The 17,937-nt window shown below is 43.5% G+C and overlaps 2 protein-coding genes across 4 annotated transcripts in view; both read left to right on the forward strand.

Annotated features, from left to right (window-relative positions):
- Window positions 1-164: 164 nt before the first annotated feature.
- LOC128031027 (protein odd-skipped-related 2-like) lies at window positions 165-2,335 on the forward strand. 2 transcript variants are annotated; one of them, XM_052619215.1, is made up of 3 exons: window positions 165-836; window positions 1,346-1,445; window positions 1,692-2,335. In XM_052619215.1, exons 1-3 carry the CDS (start codon window positions 253-255, stop codon window positions 1,872-1,874), a joined length of 867 nt encoding a protein of 288 aa, XP_052475175.1. In that variant the 5' UTR covers window positions 165-252; the 3' UTR covers window positions 1,875-2,335. The 2 variants fall into 2 exon arrangements, with proteins under 2 accessions (XP_052475175.1, XP_052475176.1); XM_052619216.1 differs by having other exon boundaries at window positions 166-836; window positions 1,774-2,335.
- A 1,419-nt stretch (window positions 2,336-3,754) lies between these two features.
- The window catches only part of LOC128030254 (intermembrane lipid transfer protein VPS13B), a 70,629-nt gene continuing 56,446 nt past the window's right edge, over window positions 3,755-17,937 (forward strand). For both annotated transcript variants that reach the window (XM_052617720.1, XM_052617719.1), the window contains exons 1-12: window positions 3,755-3,884; window positions 5,590-5,754; window positions 7,614-7,757; window positions 9,859-9,976; window positions 12,038-12,205; window positions 12,794-12,975; window positions 13,063-13,225; window positions 13,487-13,731; window positions 14,463-14,558; window positions 14,636-14,758; window positions 15,409-15,546; window positions 17,270-17,354. In XM_052617720.1, the coding sequence (XP_052473680.1) occupies window positions 5,608-5,754; window positions 7,614-7,757; window positions 9,859-9,976; window positions 12,038-12,205; window positions 12,794-12,975; window positions 13,063-13,225; window positions 13,487-13,731; window positions 14,463-14,558; window positions 14,636-14,758; window positions 15,409-15,546; window positions 17,270-17,354 (1,609 nt within the window). In that variant the 5' untranslated portion in view covers window positions 3,755-3,884; window positions 5,590-5,607. The remainder of the gene's footprint in view (window positions 3,885-5,589; window positions 5,755-7,613; window positions 7,758-9,858; window positions 9,977-12,037; window positions 12,206-12,793; window positions 12,976-13,062; window positions 13,226-13,486; window positions 13,732-14,462; window positions 14,559-14,635; window positions 14,759-15,408; window positions 15,547-17,269; window positions 17,355-17,937) is intronic.

A 17,937-nucleotide genomic window follows, 5' to 3' on the forward strand; every position in this document is an offset into this window, starting at 1 on the left:
TATATATTATAATAAAATAAATAAATATGGGCATAATATAATTATGGCAGATGCTTTCCATGCAAGACAATTAGAAAAAAAATAAATACTGAAAAAATAGTCATGTTTTCCATGTAGCCTATCATAATTTGAGAAAAGAAACAACTTTAAAAAATAAATAAAAAAGATAGGGAAAACAACGAGGTGTTTCATGACTGGAGTTTAACGGCTTGGTTTGCGTGTTTTCTCAGGATCTTCGAGTTCGGTTCTGATATGGGCAGTAAAGCTTTACCGGCGCCGATCCCGGTGCACCCGGCGCTGCAGCTCAACTACTCGCTCCTGCAGACGCTCAACACGTTCCCCGCCGCCGTGGATCATCTGTACGGCCTGAGCTCGCTCCAAACCATGCAGATGAACCACTGGACTCTGGGCTACCCGCCCGTTCAGGGCCTCGTGGACCCGCGCTTCCCGTTCACCGCGGCTCTTCCGTTCGCCGCGCACCTCTTCCACCCCAAACACGGGTCCGTGACGCGCGTCGCTCCCGCGCTGCACAAGGAGAGACCCAGGTTTGACTTCGCGAACCTCGCGGTGGCGGCCACGCAGCAGGATCCGCCCAAACCGGGCGAGCTGTCCAAACTGAGCGCGGAGCTGGCCAAACTGTCCCCGGACCGAAAGCCCGCGCGCGGCAGACTGCCGTCCAAAAGCAAAAAGGAATTTATTTGTAAGTTTTGCGGGAGACACTTCACCAAATCCTACAATCTACTGATCCACGAGCGCACGCACACCGACGAGCGACCGTACACCTGCGACATCTGCCACAAGGCCTTCAGGAGACAAGACCACCTGCGAGACCACAGGTGACCAGAGTGTGTGTGTGTGTGTGTGTGCGAGACCACAGGTGACCAGTGTGTGTGTGTGTGTGTGTGTGTGTGTGTGTGCGAGACCACAGGTGACCAGAGTGTGTGTGTGTGTGTGTGTGTGTGTGTGTGTGCGAGACCACAGGTGACCAGAGAGAGTGTGTGTGTGTGTGTGTGTGTGTGTGTGAGTGTGCGCGAGACCACAGGTGACCAGAGAGAGAGTGTGTGTGTGTGTGTGTGCGAGACCACAGGTGACCAGAGAGTGTGTGTGTGTGTGTGTGTGTGTGTGCGAGACCACAGGTGACCAGAGAGAGAGTGTGTGTGTGTGTGTGTGTGTGTGTGTGTGCGAGACCACAGGTGACCAGAGAGAGAGTGTGTGTGTGTGTGTGAGACCACAGGTGACCAGAGTGTGTGTGTGTGTGTGTGCGAGACCACAGGTGACCGCTCCAGAGTGTGTGTGTGTGTGTGTGTGTCAGGTCCAGCTCGACTCATTCTCGCTTGTTTTACAGATATATTCACTCCAAGGAGAAACCCTTCAAATGTCAGGAGTGCGGGAAGGGATTTTGTCAGTCACGAACTTTGGCGGTTCATAAAACCTTGCACTTGCAGGTAAATTGTCCTCATTTGTACCTTCTGTATATATGTGAATGACATTCTGCACCAACAGATTTTTGTTCGTTCGTAGCTCTTAATTAAAATGTCATGTTTGGGGCTGTCGATTATAGACGAGCAGTGTTAAGAAATCCTCGTGGCTTTTTCGCTCAGCTGCATGGGCCTCAAATGTTGACATTGAAGCATTTATTTTCGATGGAAAACTGAAGGGAATAATCCTTTGCTTGCTTCAAATCTGAACAGGAATCTCCTCACAAATGCCCCACATGCGGAAGAACCTTTAATCAAAGAAGTAACCTGAAAACTCACCTTCTCACCCATACAGACCTCAAGCCCTTCTCCTGCGGCCGCTGCGGGAAGCTGTTTCGGCGCAACTGCGACCTGCGACGCCACAGTTTGACACACAGCCCACAGCAGGACTACTAACTAGTGAACTAACGAGTGCTCTCGACACTCTGTTCAGGCGGACTCATGTTTGATGGACTCGCTTGCACCCAAACAGACTCTGTGAACTCATGTAAATAAAGTTTTTATTGTTATTTTTATTATCACCTGCATCTGAACTCAACGCGTTTCGATCTGTGTTCACATCTGGGAGAATTCATCGTGTAAATAAAGCGGCTGATCTCCTCACACGAGCACAGGATTAATCCACTATATTTGAGTCAAAGACAATAAAATATGATTGAGAAGAGACGGACACAATTCTGCTTTAATAAAAGAGCTATCTTTTTTCAAACGGCGACTGGACTTTTGTGTAAAAAAAACAAACTTCAAATGTTCCCCTTTTTACATTTTGTAATAATAATCTTTTATTTTATTAGAATTAAATGTCCCGACATGGTTATATAATTTTAATAATTATATATATATATATATATATATATATATATATATATATATATGAATGTCAGCAGTGTCCTGCAGAACTATTGGCTGCTGAGCTTTCAGACGAATAGAACATTTACAATAAAAACTATCAATGTGTACAAATATTGTATTATAATATACTATAATATTTAGCTGTCTGGACTTTCTGTGTTAGTTACATCACTAAAAGTGTAACTGTCGATTTAATTTAGTTTTCTTTGCATGTGAACTGAACTACTGTGGAGTTTGGCTTCGAGATGATTTCTGCTGTTTGAGCCGATCATTAAACAGAGAACAAACAAACATTGATCAAATCTCTCATTTAAGGTGTAAAGTGGACAGACAGTACAAACATATTCATGCTTTCATCTAAAAAAATACAATGTGAATAAATATATTGTGTAGCCTAAATAGTTCACTATATAAATATAATTGTTATTCTATTTAAAAAAGTGAATAATGTGGAAAGCAAAGCTGCAGAAACGGAAAAAGAAGACGGACGTGTTTTGGAAGATCGTTAGAAAAGGCACATCGAAAAAAAAAAAAAGGTAGGCTAATCTTGAACATCGTAAATATAATAAACCATCAGTGGCACGGGTAAATTATGAGCCCGTAAAATTAAACTCTTGAAATGAATAGCAGATTAATTTGTAGAGCTCTTCTGATCCTTTCGAATAAACCACGCAATCGGGTAATCCTATAAATACAACACGAAGACGAACTATTTTGGAACAGGAAACTGAAATGATTCCCATCAAAGGCCTGTGATAAAATATTCCACAAAGACAAATCTCAAAGGAAGAAGACAAAAATAGAGCAAATCTGAATGAACTGTTTTAAATAGACTCCGATCATGTAACACACGATTCCGTGGGAAAATAATGTGCATTTATTGATTATGACTGTAAATCAACGGACAGTATTTGTAAATCATCTAATAATGGGGAGTTAGTGTTTATGATGATAATAACAAGTAGCTATCATTATATTAAGTAGGCTACATATTGTCAGTATTTACTAATACAGTAGAAGCGTGTCTATAGTCAGTGTATTGTCAGTATTTACAGATTAAAGTGTATATTTAAGCTAATAAACACAAACAGTTTATTTCAGTCTCGCATCTCTTCATTTATCTCTCAATAAAGAGTAAAGCCTCAAACTAAAGCGTTCACACAGATCCTGATTAATAACGCACTGTCAGTGTCTAAATAACAATTATTAATATATGCTCGGTGTTTAGAAAGAGTGATATTTAATGGATCGTGATAATTAGGGTCCATTCATGCAGAACGCGAAACGCAGGTAACATTAATGATAAAACTTAAAGTTTAAAGACTTAATTAAACTTTTTATGTCCGTCGGTCATCTAAGCATTGTCGTTTGTATTTGAAAGAAACTGACAAAAATGTTATTTAACTCAAACTGCTATGACGCGAGCGCTCACGTCTGCTTCGCGTCAGCCCTGTGCCGGAAGTGACGTATCGACGCTGAGGCGTTGTGTATGCGGAAGTGATGGACGCTGCTTGTGTTTGTGTTTCTGTAGGAGTCTGACGCGTCGGTGAAGCTGTAAGTGTTTATGTGTTTGTGAGTGTGTGACACGAGTGTGTCGTGTGATGTTCATGTTGATAATGACAGCTTTAGAAACAGCGATAAACCTGAGCTTAAGAGTGTCGGTGAGGAAAGTAAACACAGTGATGCGCGAATGCAGTAATCGCTCTCTCACTCAGTCAAATCAAGGCCCACGCTTTAATAACTTCTGAACAAAGCCTCTAATAACTTGTAATACAATATGTGTTTTTGGCACAGTTCGTGTTTTTAATTTCTGTCAGAAATCTGTAATGTTTCACGCGGGTTGCTGTCATTTTCAGCTGAATTCTCTCTTTAACTTCTTTAGCAGACACAGGGATATCAAAATACACAGCTCGAAGAAATTTAAAGTAATGATTAAAAATAAGAACACATAAAATGGTTGAAGAGCTAAAATTAATTAAAAAGTGAACGATTTTAATGACTGTCCTGATGGAGGAGTGAGCGTTATAACTCTTACACTTTAAAGTGAATTTACTGAAATGATACCAGAAGAACAGGTACCCAATATCACGAATTAATTCACAATATGCACACATTCACTCTTAATCTTTTGTGTAATATGCTGAAAACTGGCATTTAAAGTTTCTTGTCTGGTCTAAGAATTACATTGCATGAATTACGTATATATATATATATATATATATATATATATATATATATATATATATATATATATTATATATAATTATTTTTTTATTTAAAACGGCGGAATTTGTCAAAAGTTGAGTAGTTTCGCTTAATATTACAGTCGGTTATTTCAGATTATTATGTAAAACTAAAAATATTAATCTTACATCACGCGCTTTGACCGTTAAATCTGAAGCGTCAGTATAACCCCGCCCCTTTAATTTGATTGGCCACATCAGTCATTTTGACAGTGACGAGCGGTGTCAGAGACTGAGGCAGAAACTACATCAAAGTACAGTTAACATTTGCTAATAACAGGTGAACTAGAAGAGTCCTCTGCTCAATCTGACCGGTGCTGCAGACTGGAATTAAACCACACCTTAGTTTGGTCTGGTCAGAGGAGAACTGATGTCACCAAGGAGCTTTGGTCTTGTTTAGTTGGGGACACTGGACTGATTGCACAGACACTATTGAAGAGAGCTGAACTGGATGATGAATTACTGAATCATAAATGATCTGACTCTGTTACTGTCTTCTTGTTCTACTGACAATCTGTTTTCCTGTGTGACTCTGAAAAGCTGCTTTGACACGATCAGTGTTGTATAAAGCACTATATAAATAAAGTTTATATATATATATATATATATATATATATATATATATATATATATATATATATATATATATATATATGCTCAGACTTTTATTATGTACACCTGGAGACCTCAGTGTTACAGCAGCAGCAGATCTGTTCAGATAAAGTTCATTATCGTTTATACGTTCTGTTGAATATTCTGAGTGGAGGAAAGCTGATCAGTGCTTTCAGAGATGATCTATTAGAAATCAAGATTCATTTCTACAGTTATATAACTCTCTCTTTGTGTGTGTCTCTCTCTCTCTGTGTGTGTGTGTGTGTGTGTGTGTGTGTGTCTCTCTCTCTCTGTGTGTGTGTGTGTGTGTCTCTCTCTCTCTCTCTCTCTCTCTCTCTCTCTCTCTGTGTGTGTGTGTGTGTGTGTGTCTCTCTCTCTCTCTCTCTGTGTGTGTGTGTGTGCAGGCGTGACGGGATGTCAGGATGCTGGAGTCCTATGTTTCTCCTCTCTTGATGAGTTATGTGAACCGCTACATTAAGAACCTGAAGCCGTCGGACCTGCAGCTGTCGTTATGGGGAGGAGACGTGGTTCTGAGCAAACTGGACCTGAGACTGGACGTTCTGGAGCAGGTGAGAGACCGTCACAGCATCAACCACAGCTTTCCTTCTGTCTGCCTTTTCTGAAGGAGCTTTACTGCATTTTAAAACATGGCAGCACTTCTGGTTTGGGGATCTGCCACCCAGAAGGACTGAAACAAATCATTCTGACTGAAGGATCTGGACATTTTCCATCACACTTCATATGTATTCCTCTGGAAAATAATGTACTACCAGAACATCTGAGACATCTGTAATATCTAGATCTGTGCTGATCCCATACTGAGGATACTCAGGATCAGTATCTATAGTAAGATCAGGTTTCCAGATCCCATATAGTGCGTAACCTATTCTGTGTGATTGTGAAGCTGTTCCATAGTTTAATGTGAGGTACAGATCAATATTTATCTCTCTGTCATCCTTGGTTCAAACTGTGTTGTGTTCAGTTACGACAGTCAAAACGAGGAAACTCTGGAAGGTGATTCTCTGTTCCTATTATTATTCTTGATCTGTAGAGAAACACCAGAGGTTTTGCATGAAAGGACTTTCTCTAGCTGGACTTTAGTGCTGTTTCTAAAGCATGAAACCTTCTACCGTGTGTCGGTTCGAGATCACTACACCAGAGTACAGAGCACTGTGAGTTGTGCTTCATGCACACAGTGACTAAAAACTGTTAAAAGAAAAGGCTCTAAACTCTCACACAGCTATAATATACTACACATCAGAATCATCTCTGTGCAGATCTGTGCTGTGTCTCTGTGATGCTTCAAGCTCATCATTCTGCGCTCAGGATGTGCAGAAGTGCTCTGTGCCGCTCTTTAGTGGAGACTTCCATGTTAGAATACTCTTGCCAATGAAAGATTATTAACATCCTTTCTTGTTGTCTAATCGACCATATGCTGCTTACTCATTACTTTTTTGCTACTGAATGATCCACTAACCTAGTTTATAATAGTATTTATGTCATATATTATGATTATATATTTATTAATGTACAGTGAAGTTGTCTATATGTGTTAGATTGTGTTTAACACTCAGAAGAGAGATGATCAGGGGCACACACAGATGGTTTGGGTGTCTAGTAATATCTCCTGAGATTTCAGTCATGGTTTACTGGAAGTAGTTTGTTCGTGTAAGTTTCCTTTCAGTGTGTGATGGTTGAAGGTGAGGAGAGTAACGTCACATCTTTGTGTTTCGTTTTTGAAAATGTTTATCATTGCATTCATAGACTTGCATTTGAATAAGCAACAGCTTGGAAACAGTTGCTAAGGTAGGATTGGTCAGTAGTAAAGGGTCAGTTGATTCTGAAATCATTCTGCATCAGTTTACAAAAAATAAATAATCATATTCAGAATGAGTATGGATCAAACTTTAATCTGCCTGGACATTTAGTGTAAATCAACCGCTAACATGAACTTTATCTCCGCTGCGTGACTGTGAACAGACTTGAACACAGCCCACATTTATCTATTTTTTAAACTTGAAATGAGTCCTCGAGTGTTGTCATGTTGTTTCTTCAGAGCGGTCAGTGTTTCTGAAGTGGATGTTTGTGGATGTTTCTCAGCTCTCACATACAGATTTCTTTTCTTTCATAGTTCTTATTTGGGCAACACTGAGCTCTTGCAGTTGTAATATCTGGAAGGGATCAGTGTGTCATGTTGTGTGAATGTTTGGCTCCGCACACGCTCTCTGAGTTAGATTCAGGATATTATTAGAAGCAGCTTGCGTCGTCCCGAGCGGGAGTTAAACTTTCTCTAGTGATCTTCAATTAAAGCCACTCCGGAATCCTGTCAGGACGCCTCGGGAAGCGTTTGAAGCTGTTGTGAATTGGTTCTGTTTGATTGTGAGTGTTGAATTGCTGACGTCTGGTGTGTGTGTGTGTGTGTTTGCAGGAGCTCAAGCTGCCCTTCACCTTCCTGAGCGGCCACATCCACGAGCTGCGCATCCACGTGCCCTGGACCAAACTGAGCTCGGAGCCCGTGGTCATCACCATCAACACCATGGAGTGCATCCTCAAGCTCCGGGACGGGGTCACGGTCAGTGTCTGAATGAGATCTCGAGTCTGAGATACACACACACACACACACACACACACACTGTGAGCGAGTGTGAGTTTGTGTTTGGCTGAAGCACAGTCGAGGTTCATGTGTTAAAGCTCTGATCTGTGATACCTGTGTGAGCATGTTTCATGTGAATCTAATAGACCTGAGTCAGAGATGCCATATTTAATTTAAAATGCTTTAGACGAGTGTGCAGCACTGTAACTGCATCTGTAAGACAGCAGAGGGTTGAAAGTATAATCACATGAGTCTGTGACGAATCACTCAGCAATCCTGACTAACGTCATATTCAGTTGCTCACTGAGCCAACCTCGTGGCCTTCACGTGATGTTTGCACAGAAAGGCTTGTGAAGTGACGATCCGTGAAGCTGTTTGCATGCAGTGAGTAACAAAGCCAGCGGTTCCTTCATCCAGAGCAGTTTCAGCAGCCCTGAAGGTGATTGAGACACTTCACAGATCTAATACTGAAGAGTTCACCTCAAAGAAATATCCCGTGTTTGTGCAGAGCTTTAGTGTAGAAACTCATGGAGATTTCTGTCTGTGCTAATCGACAGCACGTCACTGACCCGACGCTGGAGAAGACGTGTGGTGTTGGTTGGCGAGAGGTGCATGATGGGCCTGGTGTTTGAGTCCAGATGGCCAGTTAGAAACACGTTTAGCAGGGAAGTCAATTAGAGCTGATTATAGCAGCTTCTGCAGAATAGATCTGGAACATGTGTGTGTTTCGCTGCACTAATATCACCCAGCGCTGCAGCTACCGCCGGCTGCGTGTTTCTGCCATGTGGAATCCAGTCGGGACGGTTCTGTTTAATTCCCAAACAGGTATTTGTTGCAGATGTGTTTCACAGAGCCGTCCTGTTCAGAAAGAACTTTTGGAAAATTGCAAATGACGTTCAGACAAATGATGTGCTGGTAAAGTTCGGCCCGGAGAGACCCGAAACCAGACGCAGCGCAGAGACGAGAAACCCTGACCGATTCAGTTCAGACATGAGACATTCTTCATCACATGTTTGCACATAAACTGATTCCATTCAAATAAAATAAATTCACAGAAAAAACAAGAGAAAGAAAGAGTCTGTTGAATCAAAGAGTCAAAGTTCAGCTGCAGGTGAGAGAGAGAGAGTGTCTGTGTGTGTGTGTGTGTGTGTGTGTGTCGTGTCTCAGGTGATGTGTGTGTGTGTGTGTGTGTGTCTCTCAGGTGATGTGTGTGTGTGTGTGTCTCAGGTGATGTGTGTGTGTTGAGAACAGAAGGAGGTGAGCAGTGTCCGCTGTGTGTTTCTCTGATGATTAATGATCTAATGAATGTAGTTTGTTTTTACAGTTCCTGTGAGCAGCGGAGTATGATGCTGTAGAAACATCTGCAGGCGTTTCATGTGCAGGATCTGCTCTGGATCTGCAGCGGCGCAGCTCTCAGTGAGATGTGCAGACGTGCTGCGCTTGTGCAAGTGTTTGCAGATGTGGAGGTGTGCGTATAATCTCCAGTAGATTCTCAGAGCAGCTCCTCCTGGTCTCTGCGCTCAGTGTTAATCTCTCGGTGTGGTGTGTTTATTATATCTGCTGGTGTGTGTGTTGTTGTGTCAGACGTCTTCATGAACACAGCTGGAGCTGATGGAGGCGTGTGGTGTGGCTGCTGAAGGGCTTGTTGATGTTACGGAGGTTGACTGAGTGTGTTTAACTCTGGGTTCATGTGATGCTGGTCTCGGGTCAGAGGTCACCGTGGCTCACGTGGGGGGTGTAGAGGCCGTTACTGATGCAGTAAAGTGAATCTCTCCAGTAAATCAGAGGCTGTTATCAGTGACAAGCGTCCTGGGATGTTTGCGTCTGACCTCGACGCTGCGCTCGTCTGATTGTTTTAGCTGCATCTTCACTCTTTCATCACAAACACACAGCAGACTGCAGCAATAAAGGAGGAATAAACCTTTACTGCTGTTTATCCCACAGTGCATCTGTGAAGAGCTCTTCATTCCTTCAGACACACACACACACACACACAGCCAGAAAGTGTATTAAAATCTTAATTGTCTTCTCATCTGTTCTCGTGTCCCTCTCAGATGTTGTGTGTTGTTTCTGTGTGCAGGATGATAATGAAAGCTGTACGTCCAGTTCGACCAATCGCAGCACCTCTGAGAGCTCTAAGGCCGCGTCTAAACCTCGACGGGTGCAGCAGGCCCCCAGCGACCCTGACCTGCCCCCAGGTGAGTGATGTTGTGAAGGCCGCGGGGCCACGGTCCCTCCCTGAGGAGCGGCTCTTATCTGGAAAGCCTCTTAAAGACCCCCATCAGAGCTCAGCACACTGTTTGTTTTCATTGAAGCTCACACACACACACTTACACACACATAAACTTACACTCACACACCCACACACACACACACACATACCCACACACACACTCTTTTACTCAAGTTACTTTATATGCAGTTTTTTTTGTGATTTCACACATTGCTCTATATGTTTTCTCACTGTGAGGGAAACTGGCCTCAAATCTTTGCTCCACAGACACTGACATGTTTTTAGGGATCAGCTCTTGTGAGAAAGTTTAATGTCATGATGGATATGAAATCGATCTGGTAATTGATGTACCTGGACTGGGGTTAGATGTGCAACAGTGTGAGTGCAGTGTAGTGACACACGATCAGAATAAAAGATGAAACTGAGCGACTATCAGTGTGTCTGCTGATTCTGACAGCTTGTTATTCAGATTCATATTTAGATGATTTATGCTCATGCCATCAGTGTTTTGGTTTGTTGCATTGATTTAGTGAAGCTCAGAGGAAGGTAGTAGTTTCTGTGATTGTCTCCTGCGCGTCCACACAGGGTTATGTCTGGATCCTAACCGCAGCTGATGTGCTCGGCGGGCAGGAAGAGGCCGGGGCAGTCTGAACGCCGCTCTTGGCTCGACTAGCACATAAAGCAGTTGATTTTTCCAGATATTTTATGACTGGAGTTTTTCGTCCCCACGGGCCGCAGCACAGGTGCAGCTGAAGCAATAGTTTTTAGAGAGATGAAGGTGGACGGAGGGAAAGTCGCCCGCTCCGTTCGCTAAATTGGATCCAGAGAGCACTAACAGGGAATGACTTTATGACTGTGAATGCAGGTGCTTCACACACACACACACACACACACACACACACACACACACAGACCCGCCGCTGACCCGCGTGTTCAACACACACCAACACATGACTGACACATGCAAACCAGCGTACAAAACATCACGGCGGTGATCATCGCCCGCACACACACACAAACACACTCACACACACACACACACACACACACATGAGTGATGCCCACAGGAAGTGAAGCACCACTGGGACCCCACACTGATTTGTTCTTCACCTGATCGTGAGGCTTTGAGTTTGTCGGATTATGATCCGCGGCGCTCCAGAGCTCATTAATAAAACACAGCGCTCTCGCACAGGAAGACAAACATTTGAGTTGGACAACAAGGAAAAAGCATTAAAGTTTTATAAGTTGAAGTGGGACTGTGAGCATTCACCAGGACTGAATAATGCCATTGGACTGCGGTTACGACCATTTAGTGCAGTATATTTTCATATTTTATTGCTGAAACTCTGGTTTGTAATGTTTTCAGTACCTTGGTGCTTTGTTGAGTAATGACCTTAGAGCGTGGATGCTGTTCAACGGGAGCTTCTGGTTATGAGCTGCTCTGTTCACACACACACACACACACACACACACTCACATCATACAGACACACACACACACACACACACTCACACACACACACAGATGTTGAATACACTAGGGCTACACAGTTGATCAGTGAGATTGTGATTATAGCTGCAGTGAACTAATCCTGAAAAGTGTGAAGTGTTTTGTTAGTGAGAGTGAGACGCAGCGAAACGAGAGTGTTCCCGGTGTCAGTAACGGCAGACGCGGTGTGAAGCAGAATTAAAGCAGGACTCCTGATGAACTGATCCAGGCACTGAATGATGGGATGCTGTAGTTTTGTCCCTGTGTTCGCTTTCTGTGTGCAGTTTATTTATTCACTCATCACAGTAAGAGTTTTTCAGGCTGCTGATCAATGTGAAGTGCACAGGTCTTCTTTACAGTCATGCTTTTACAGTATCAAGGGGAAATAATCTACATGTGCATCAGACATCTATGTTTGTATCAAATGTCTCATTTCTTTATTTTTAATTTTTTTTCAGCATCTTGTGCTGCATTTTTCTTTGAAGACTGTGAAAGTGTGAGCGTCCCAGTGTTTGATTATTCCTCCTGCTGTCTGTAGGGTACGTGCAGAGCCTGATTCGGCGAGTGGTGAATAACGTCAATATCGTGGTCAATAATCTGATTCTGAAGTATGTGGAAGATGACATCGTGCTGTCGGTCAACATCACGTCTGCGGAGTGCTACACGGTGGACGATCTGTGGGACCGAGCCTTCATGGACATCGTCGGTGAGTTTGGTGAATGAATGTAGGGTCAGTGCTGGTCAGTTTGGGGTGTGCGAGTCAGTGGAGAGTGTTTTTGGTTAGGCCAGATTAATAGGTTAGTAACACTCGGGTCAGGGTGGGATCAGGTATGGTTTTTTTGAATTTAGTTGATTTTGTAATTCTGCTTTATAAATATTCCTTGGAATTACACAAATGAAATGCATGTGCCAGAATCATTATTGCAACAACTGCTTAAACCTGTTCACAAAACTCCTCAGAAGAGATGATGTTATTCTTTCATAGTCTGACACACACACACACACACACATTGAACTTTGACCCTTTGAAGTGCTTCTTTAGAGTCAGCTGCTGCTGAGCTGCATCACGATCTGAAGAGCAGCTAATAAACCTGATGAACTGCTGCCGCCAGCGCTCTCTCTCTCTCTCACTCTCTCTCTCTCTCTCACTCTCTCTCTCTCTCTCTCCCTCACACTCTCTCTCTCTCTCTCTCTCTCTCTCACTATCTCTCCGTCTCTCTCTCTCTCTCCCTCTCTCTCTCTCTCTCACTATCTCTCCATCTCTCTCTCTCTCTCTCTCTCTCTCTCTCTGTAGCTCCTGACCTGGTCCTGAGGAAGGTGATCAATTTCTCCGACTGCACCGTGTGTTTGGATAAGCGTAATGCCAGCGGGAAGATTGAGTTTTATCAGGACCCGCTGCTCTACAAATGCTCCTTCAGAACTCGTCTTCATTTCACCTACGACAACATCAACGCCAAAATCCCCGCCGTCTTTAAAGTAAGCAGTGCATCTGTGGTGTGTCAGGATGAGGTCTGTGTTCTCGTGCATCACCGTCTCTCTGTGTGTGTGTGTGTGTGTGTGTAGGTGCACACGATGGTGGAGAGTCTGAAGCTCTCTCTGACGGACCAGCAGCTGCCCATGTTCATCCGGCTGATGGAGCTGGGTGTGGCGCTGTATTACGGAGAGATGGGCGTCCATCGAGACGCAGAGAAGGAGGAGAGCGGCTCGCTTCGAGAGAGTGTCTCTGGTGAGTTTCTCATTCTCTTGAATGGGTTTGTTTCTGAGGCTGAAGGACTCACTGGATCAGATGTGGTTATTGGTTTATTGCTCTGGAGACTGTCATGTGTGTCTCAAAGCTTCTCAGGAGAGAAACAGAGGCTGAGTGAGAGATTTAATTAAAGCGTGTCAGAATGTCTGTGAGAAGTGTGTGATCCTGCAGAGACGCTCGCAGTGAGGTTTACACACATTCCAGTGCGCTGACAGCAGCTGATCTCATCGTGTGCTGCAGGTCTGATGGACGCGTCCGATCCGGCTCTGACAGGGCAGTACTTCCAGGGTGAGGATGAAGATCAAGGATGGATGTCGTGGGCCTGGTCCTTCGTCCCGGCCATCGTGAGCACCGGAGAGGAGGAGGGCGAGGGCGAGCCTGGAGACACACCGGAGTCTGGAGCCGCTCGCCCCCTGCAGAGCTCACCCAGAGACCCCATAGTGTCTGTCGGCTTCTACTGCACCAAAGCCTCCGTCACATTTAAGGTGAGCAGAAAAAGTAGAGGAAAATGCAGAGACAAATTCTCAAACTAAATACTGATTAGTAAGTGTACAGATTTCAGTCATGTGTCAGTTTGAGCAGCTCCACTCCTTCTTCTCTGGCCAGGTCCAGATCTTGGGCTTGTTGATGTTTGGAGAGCTCTCCATGCTCTGGATGATGAATGTACATTATATACTGTTTGCTATCACTGTCAGTCCAGATTACACAAACTGTGTGTTACTCTCAGATCAGAAGGCGGTGTGATATGATTTATGCTCAGGAGTTCGCTGCTCTCTTCTAGGGATATTGTCTTCTCAAATCACTTCATTTTTTAAAATTTTTTTACCTAACATGTGTTCCCTGGGAATCGAACCTACAACGTTTTGCGCTGCTAATGCAAAGCTCTACCACTGAGCCACAGGAACATGGTCAATCATTTTAATCTCTTAATTCATCGTCCACTGAGAATCCCTGGGAAACCTGAAAGTATGCAGGAGGAATTATTTGATATTGTTTCTCCAAACACATTAAAGAATGGTGAATCTTGAGCTGTGGAGCCTGTAGCACTGGAGATGTATAATATATAATAGTCCCACATCAGCAGGCTTTAGATTGGGTTAGACTGGGGTTATGAGCGCAGGATAAACCGGGGAAGTTCCTAACATTTATTAATAATATGACATCCCAGTTTCTTGAGACTGTTTTTTCATGAGTCTGTGTTCTCTGGTCTGTGTAGCTGACCGAGAGCTGCTCTGAGAGCAGTTACTACAGTCCACAGAAGCTGAAGTCTCGTGAGGTCCTCAGTGTGGAGCAGGAGGGAATCACGGTGGAGGTGAGGGAAACACTCGAGCCTGTCCTCAGCTCCCAGACATCCTCCTGCACTCACTGACGACTGCTCGTGTGTTTCAGGCGCTGATGATGGGCGAGCCCTTCTTCGACTGTCAGGTTGGAGTCGTGGGCTGTCGTGCTGTGTGTCTGAAGGGCATCATGGGGGTTCGTGATTTTGAAGAGAACATGAACAGAAGAGAGGAGGTAACACTCTCGCACACACATAAAAACACATTCACACACACTTACACTCACTCACACTCTCTCTAAAACACACACACACACACACACACATGTTTGTTTTAGTGTAAAGTGTGTTCATCCCATAGGTGTAATGGTTTTTATTCTGTAGAAACTGTATATTCTCTGTCCCTTCTCACCAACCCTACACCTAACCCTAACCCTCACAGGAAACTTTGTGCATTTTTACTTTCTCAAAAAAACTCATTCTGTATGATTTATAAGTGTTTTGAAAAATGGGGACATGGGTTATGTCCTCATAAGTCACCCTCTCCTTGTAATACCTGTGTCATACCCATGTCATTATACAGAGCTCACACACACACACACACACACTCACTCACTCACACACATACACTCTCTCACACACATACACTCACTCACACACACTCTCTCTAAAACAGACACACATACACTCTATCACACATGCACACACTCTCTCTCACACACACACACAGACACACATACACTCTCTCTCAAACACACACACACACACACGCACAGATAAACATACACTCTCTCTCACACACACACACACACACACACACACACACACACACGCGTGCATCTGTCCTCACTGTGTGGTGATGTTGAGTGTGTGTGTGCTGCTGCAGGATGCCGTGTTCTTCCGCTGCGGCGACACGCTGAATGTTAAGGGCATGACATATCTGACCAACTCCCTCTTCGACTACCGCAGCCCAGAGAACAACGGAGTCCGAGCAGAATTCATACTGGATGGAAACCTGCACAGGGTACGATTACAGACATCTGTGCGTTTGCTCTGTGAATGCTCTATATATGCACTCTGAACGTTCTATAAACGCTCTGTGAATGCTCTGTGAATGCTCTATATATGCTCTCTGAACGTTCTATAAACGCTCTGTGAATGCTCTGTGAATGCTCTATATATGCTCTCTGAACGTTCTATAAACGCTCTGTGAATGCTCTATATATGCTCTCTGAATGCTCTGTGAACGCTCTATAAATGCTCTATGAATGCTCTATATATGCACTCTGAATGCTCTGTGAACGCTCTATATATGCTCTCTGAACGCTCTATAAATGCTCTATGAATGCTCTATATATGCTCTCTGAATGTTCTCTGAATGCGCTGTGAACGCTAGATAAACGCTCTATGAATGCTCTTTGAATTCTCTATATATGCTCTCTGAATGCTCTATAAATGCTCTATAAACGCTCAATGAATGCTCTATATGTTCTCTGAATGCTCTCTGAACGCTCTATAAATGCTCTATATATGCTCTCTGAATGCTCTCTGAACGCTCTATAAATGCTCTATATATGCTCTCTGAATGCTCCCTGAATGCTCTCTGAATGCTCTCTGAACGTTCTATACACGCTCTATGAATGCTCTATATATGCTCTATGAATGCTCTTTTATCATTCTTGTAGCTCCAGTAGTACAGCAGGACTGTAGGAATGGAACGCTCTATGAATGCTCTACGAATGCTCTCTGAATGCTCTATGAACTCTATATATGCTCTCTAAATGTTCTATGAATGCTCTATAAATGCTCTATGAATGCTCTTTTATCATTCCTGTAGCTCAAGTAGTACCGCAGGACTGCAGGAATGGAACGCTCTATGAATGCTCTCTAAATGCTCTATGAATGCTCTATGAACGGTCTATAAATGCTCTCTAAATTTTTTATGAATGCTTTTTTATCATTCCTGTAGCTCCAGTAGTACAGCAGGACTGCAGGAATGGAACGCTCTCTGAATGCTCTATGAATGCTCTATAAATGCTCTATAAATGCTCTATGAATGCCCTTTTATCATTCATGTAGCTCCAGTAGTACAGCAGGACTGCAGTAACGGAACGCTCTATAAATGCTCTGTAAATGCTCTGTAAATGCTCCAGTAGTACAGCAGGACTGCAGGAATGGGAAACTCACTCTGAACTGCACGTCACTTTGGATAAAAGCTTCTGCCTGATGAATGAATGATGAAAGTCAATGTAAACATTTTCTATCAAAGCAGCTTGTGGTGTTTTTTTTCTGGTCAGAGGAGAACTGGCCTCTGACAGAGCCTGGTTTCTCCCAGGGTTTTTTCCTCCATTCCTGTCACCAAGGAGCTTTGGTTTCTCTGTCTTGTTTAGTTGGGGACACTGGACTGATTGCACAGAAACTATTGAAGAGAGCTGAACTGGATGATGAATTACTGAATCATAAATGATCTGACTCTGTTACTGTCTTCTTGCTTTACTGACAATCTGTTTTCCTGTGTGACTCTGTAAAGCTGCTTTGACACGATTAGTGTTGTATAAAGCACTATACAAATAAAGGTTACTTGACTTAGCCTCATAATGTATATCTGTTGCAGTGATGTAGATGCTGATAGACTGTGCAGTGTTTTAAGTGTGGCATATTTCTGTTTTCTGTGTAGAAGCTAGAAGCTCGGTCTGTGGTTAGTGAAGGTTCGATGTGATCCAGTTCTGCTCTGCTTCTGTTCACAGGAGACATACACAGAGAACACGGGGCTGCAGCGCTATGGTGCTTTCTACATGGATTACCTGTACACGATGGAGAACAGCAGCAGAGGTACTCTCTCTCTCTCTCTCTCTCTCTCTCTCTCCCTCTCCCTCTCTCTCCCTATCTCTCTCACTCTCTCTCTCTATCAGCCTGAGGAGACGTTCGGAGTGACACACTGATAACTGCTGCCCTCTCGCTCACCTCCACCTGTCACACTGCTCCTCCTGCGCTAGTCTTGCTTAATTAGGTGTCAGTTTTAAGGTTTATTCAGAATATTAGCACGTTACATTATGATTGCACATTTTACATGGATTTTAATTCAACAAACAAGTTGTTAAAGGGTTAGTTCATCAAAAATTATGTCATTAATAACTCTTCATGTCGTTCCAAACCCGTGAGACCTCCGTTCATCTTCTGAACACAGTTTAAGATATTTTAGATTTAGTCCGAGAGCTCTCAGTCCCTCCATTGAAGCTGTGTGTACGGTCTACTGTCCATGTCCAGAAAGAGAAGAAAAACATCATCAAAGTAGTCCATGTGTCATCAGAGGGTCCGTTAGAATATTTTGATGCATCGAAAATATATTTTGGTCCAAAAATAGCAAAAACTACGACTTAATTCAGCATTGTCTTCTCTTCCGTGTCTGTGTGAG

The sequence above is a fragment of the Carassius gibelio genome, chromosome A16 (genome assembly GCF_023724105.1).
Source record: "Carassius gibelio isolate Cgi1373 ecotype wild population from Czech Republic chromosome A16, carGib1.2-hapl.c, whole genome shotgun sequence".
NCBI classification, from domain to species: Eukaryota; Metazoa; Chordata; class Actinopteri; order Cypriniformes; family Cyprinidae; genus Carassius; species Carassius gibelio.

What these genes read in the sequence shown, in the direction of transcription:
- LOC128031027 (XM_052619215.1), top strand. Translation starts at nt 253, where the DNA reads ATGGGCAGTAAAGCTTTACCGGCGCCGATCCCGGTGCACCCGGCGCTG. An exon ending in GACCACCTGCGAGACCACAG is followed by an intron (nt 837 to 1,345) that starts GTGACCAGAGTG and finishes CTTGTTTTACAG; the next exon opens with ATATATTCACTCCAAGGAGA. An exon ending in ATAAAACCTTGCACTTGCAG is followed by an intron (nt 1,446 to 1,691) that starts GTAAATTGTCCT and finishes AAATCTGAACAG; the next exon opens with GAATCTCCTCACAAATGCCC.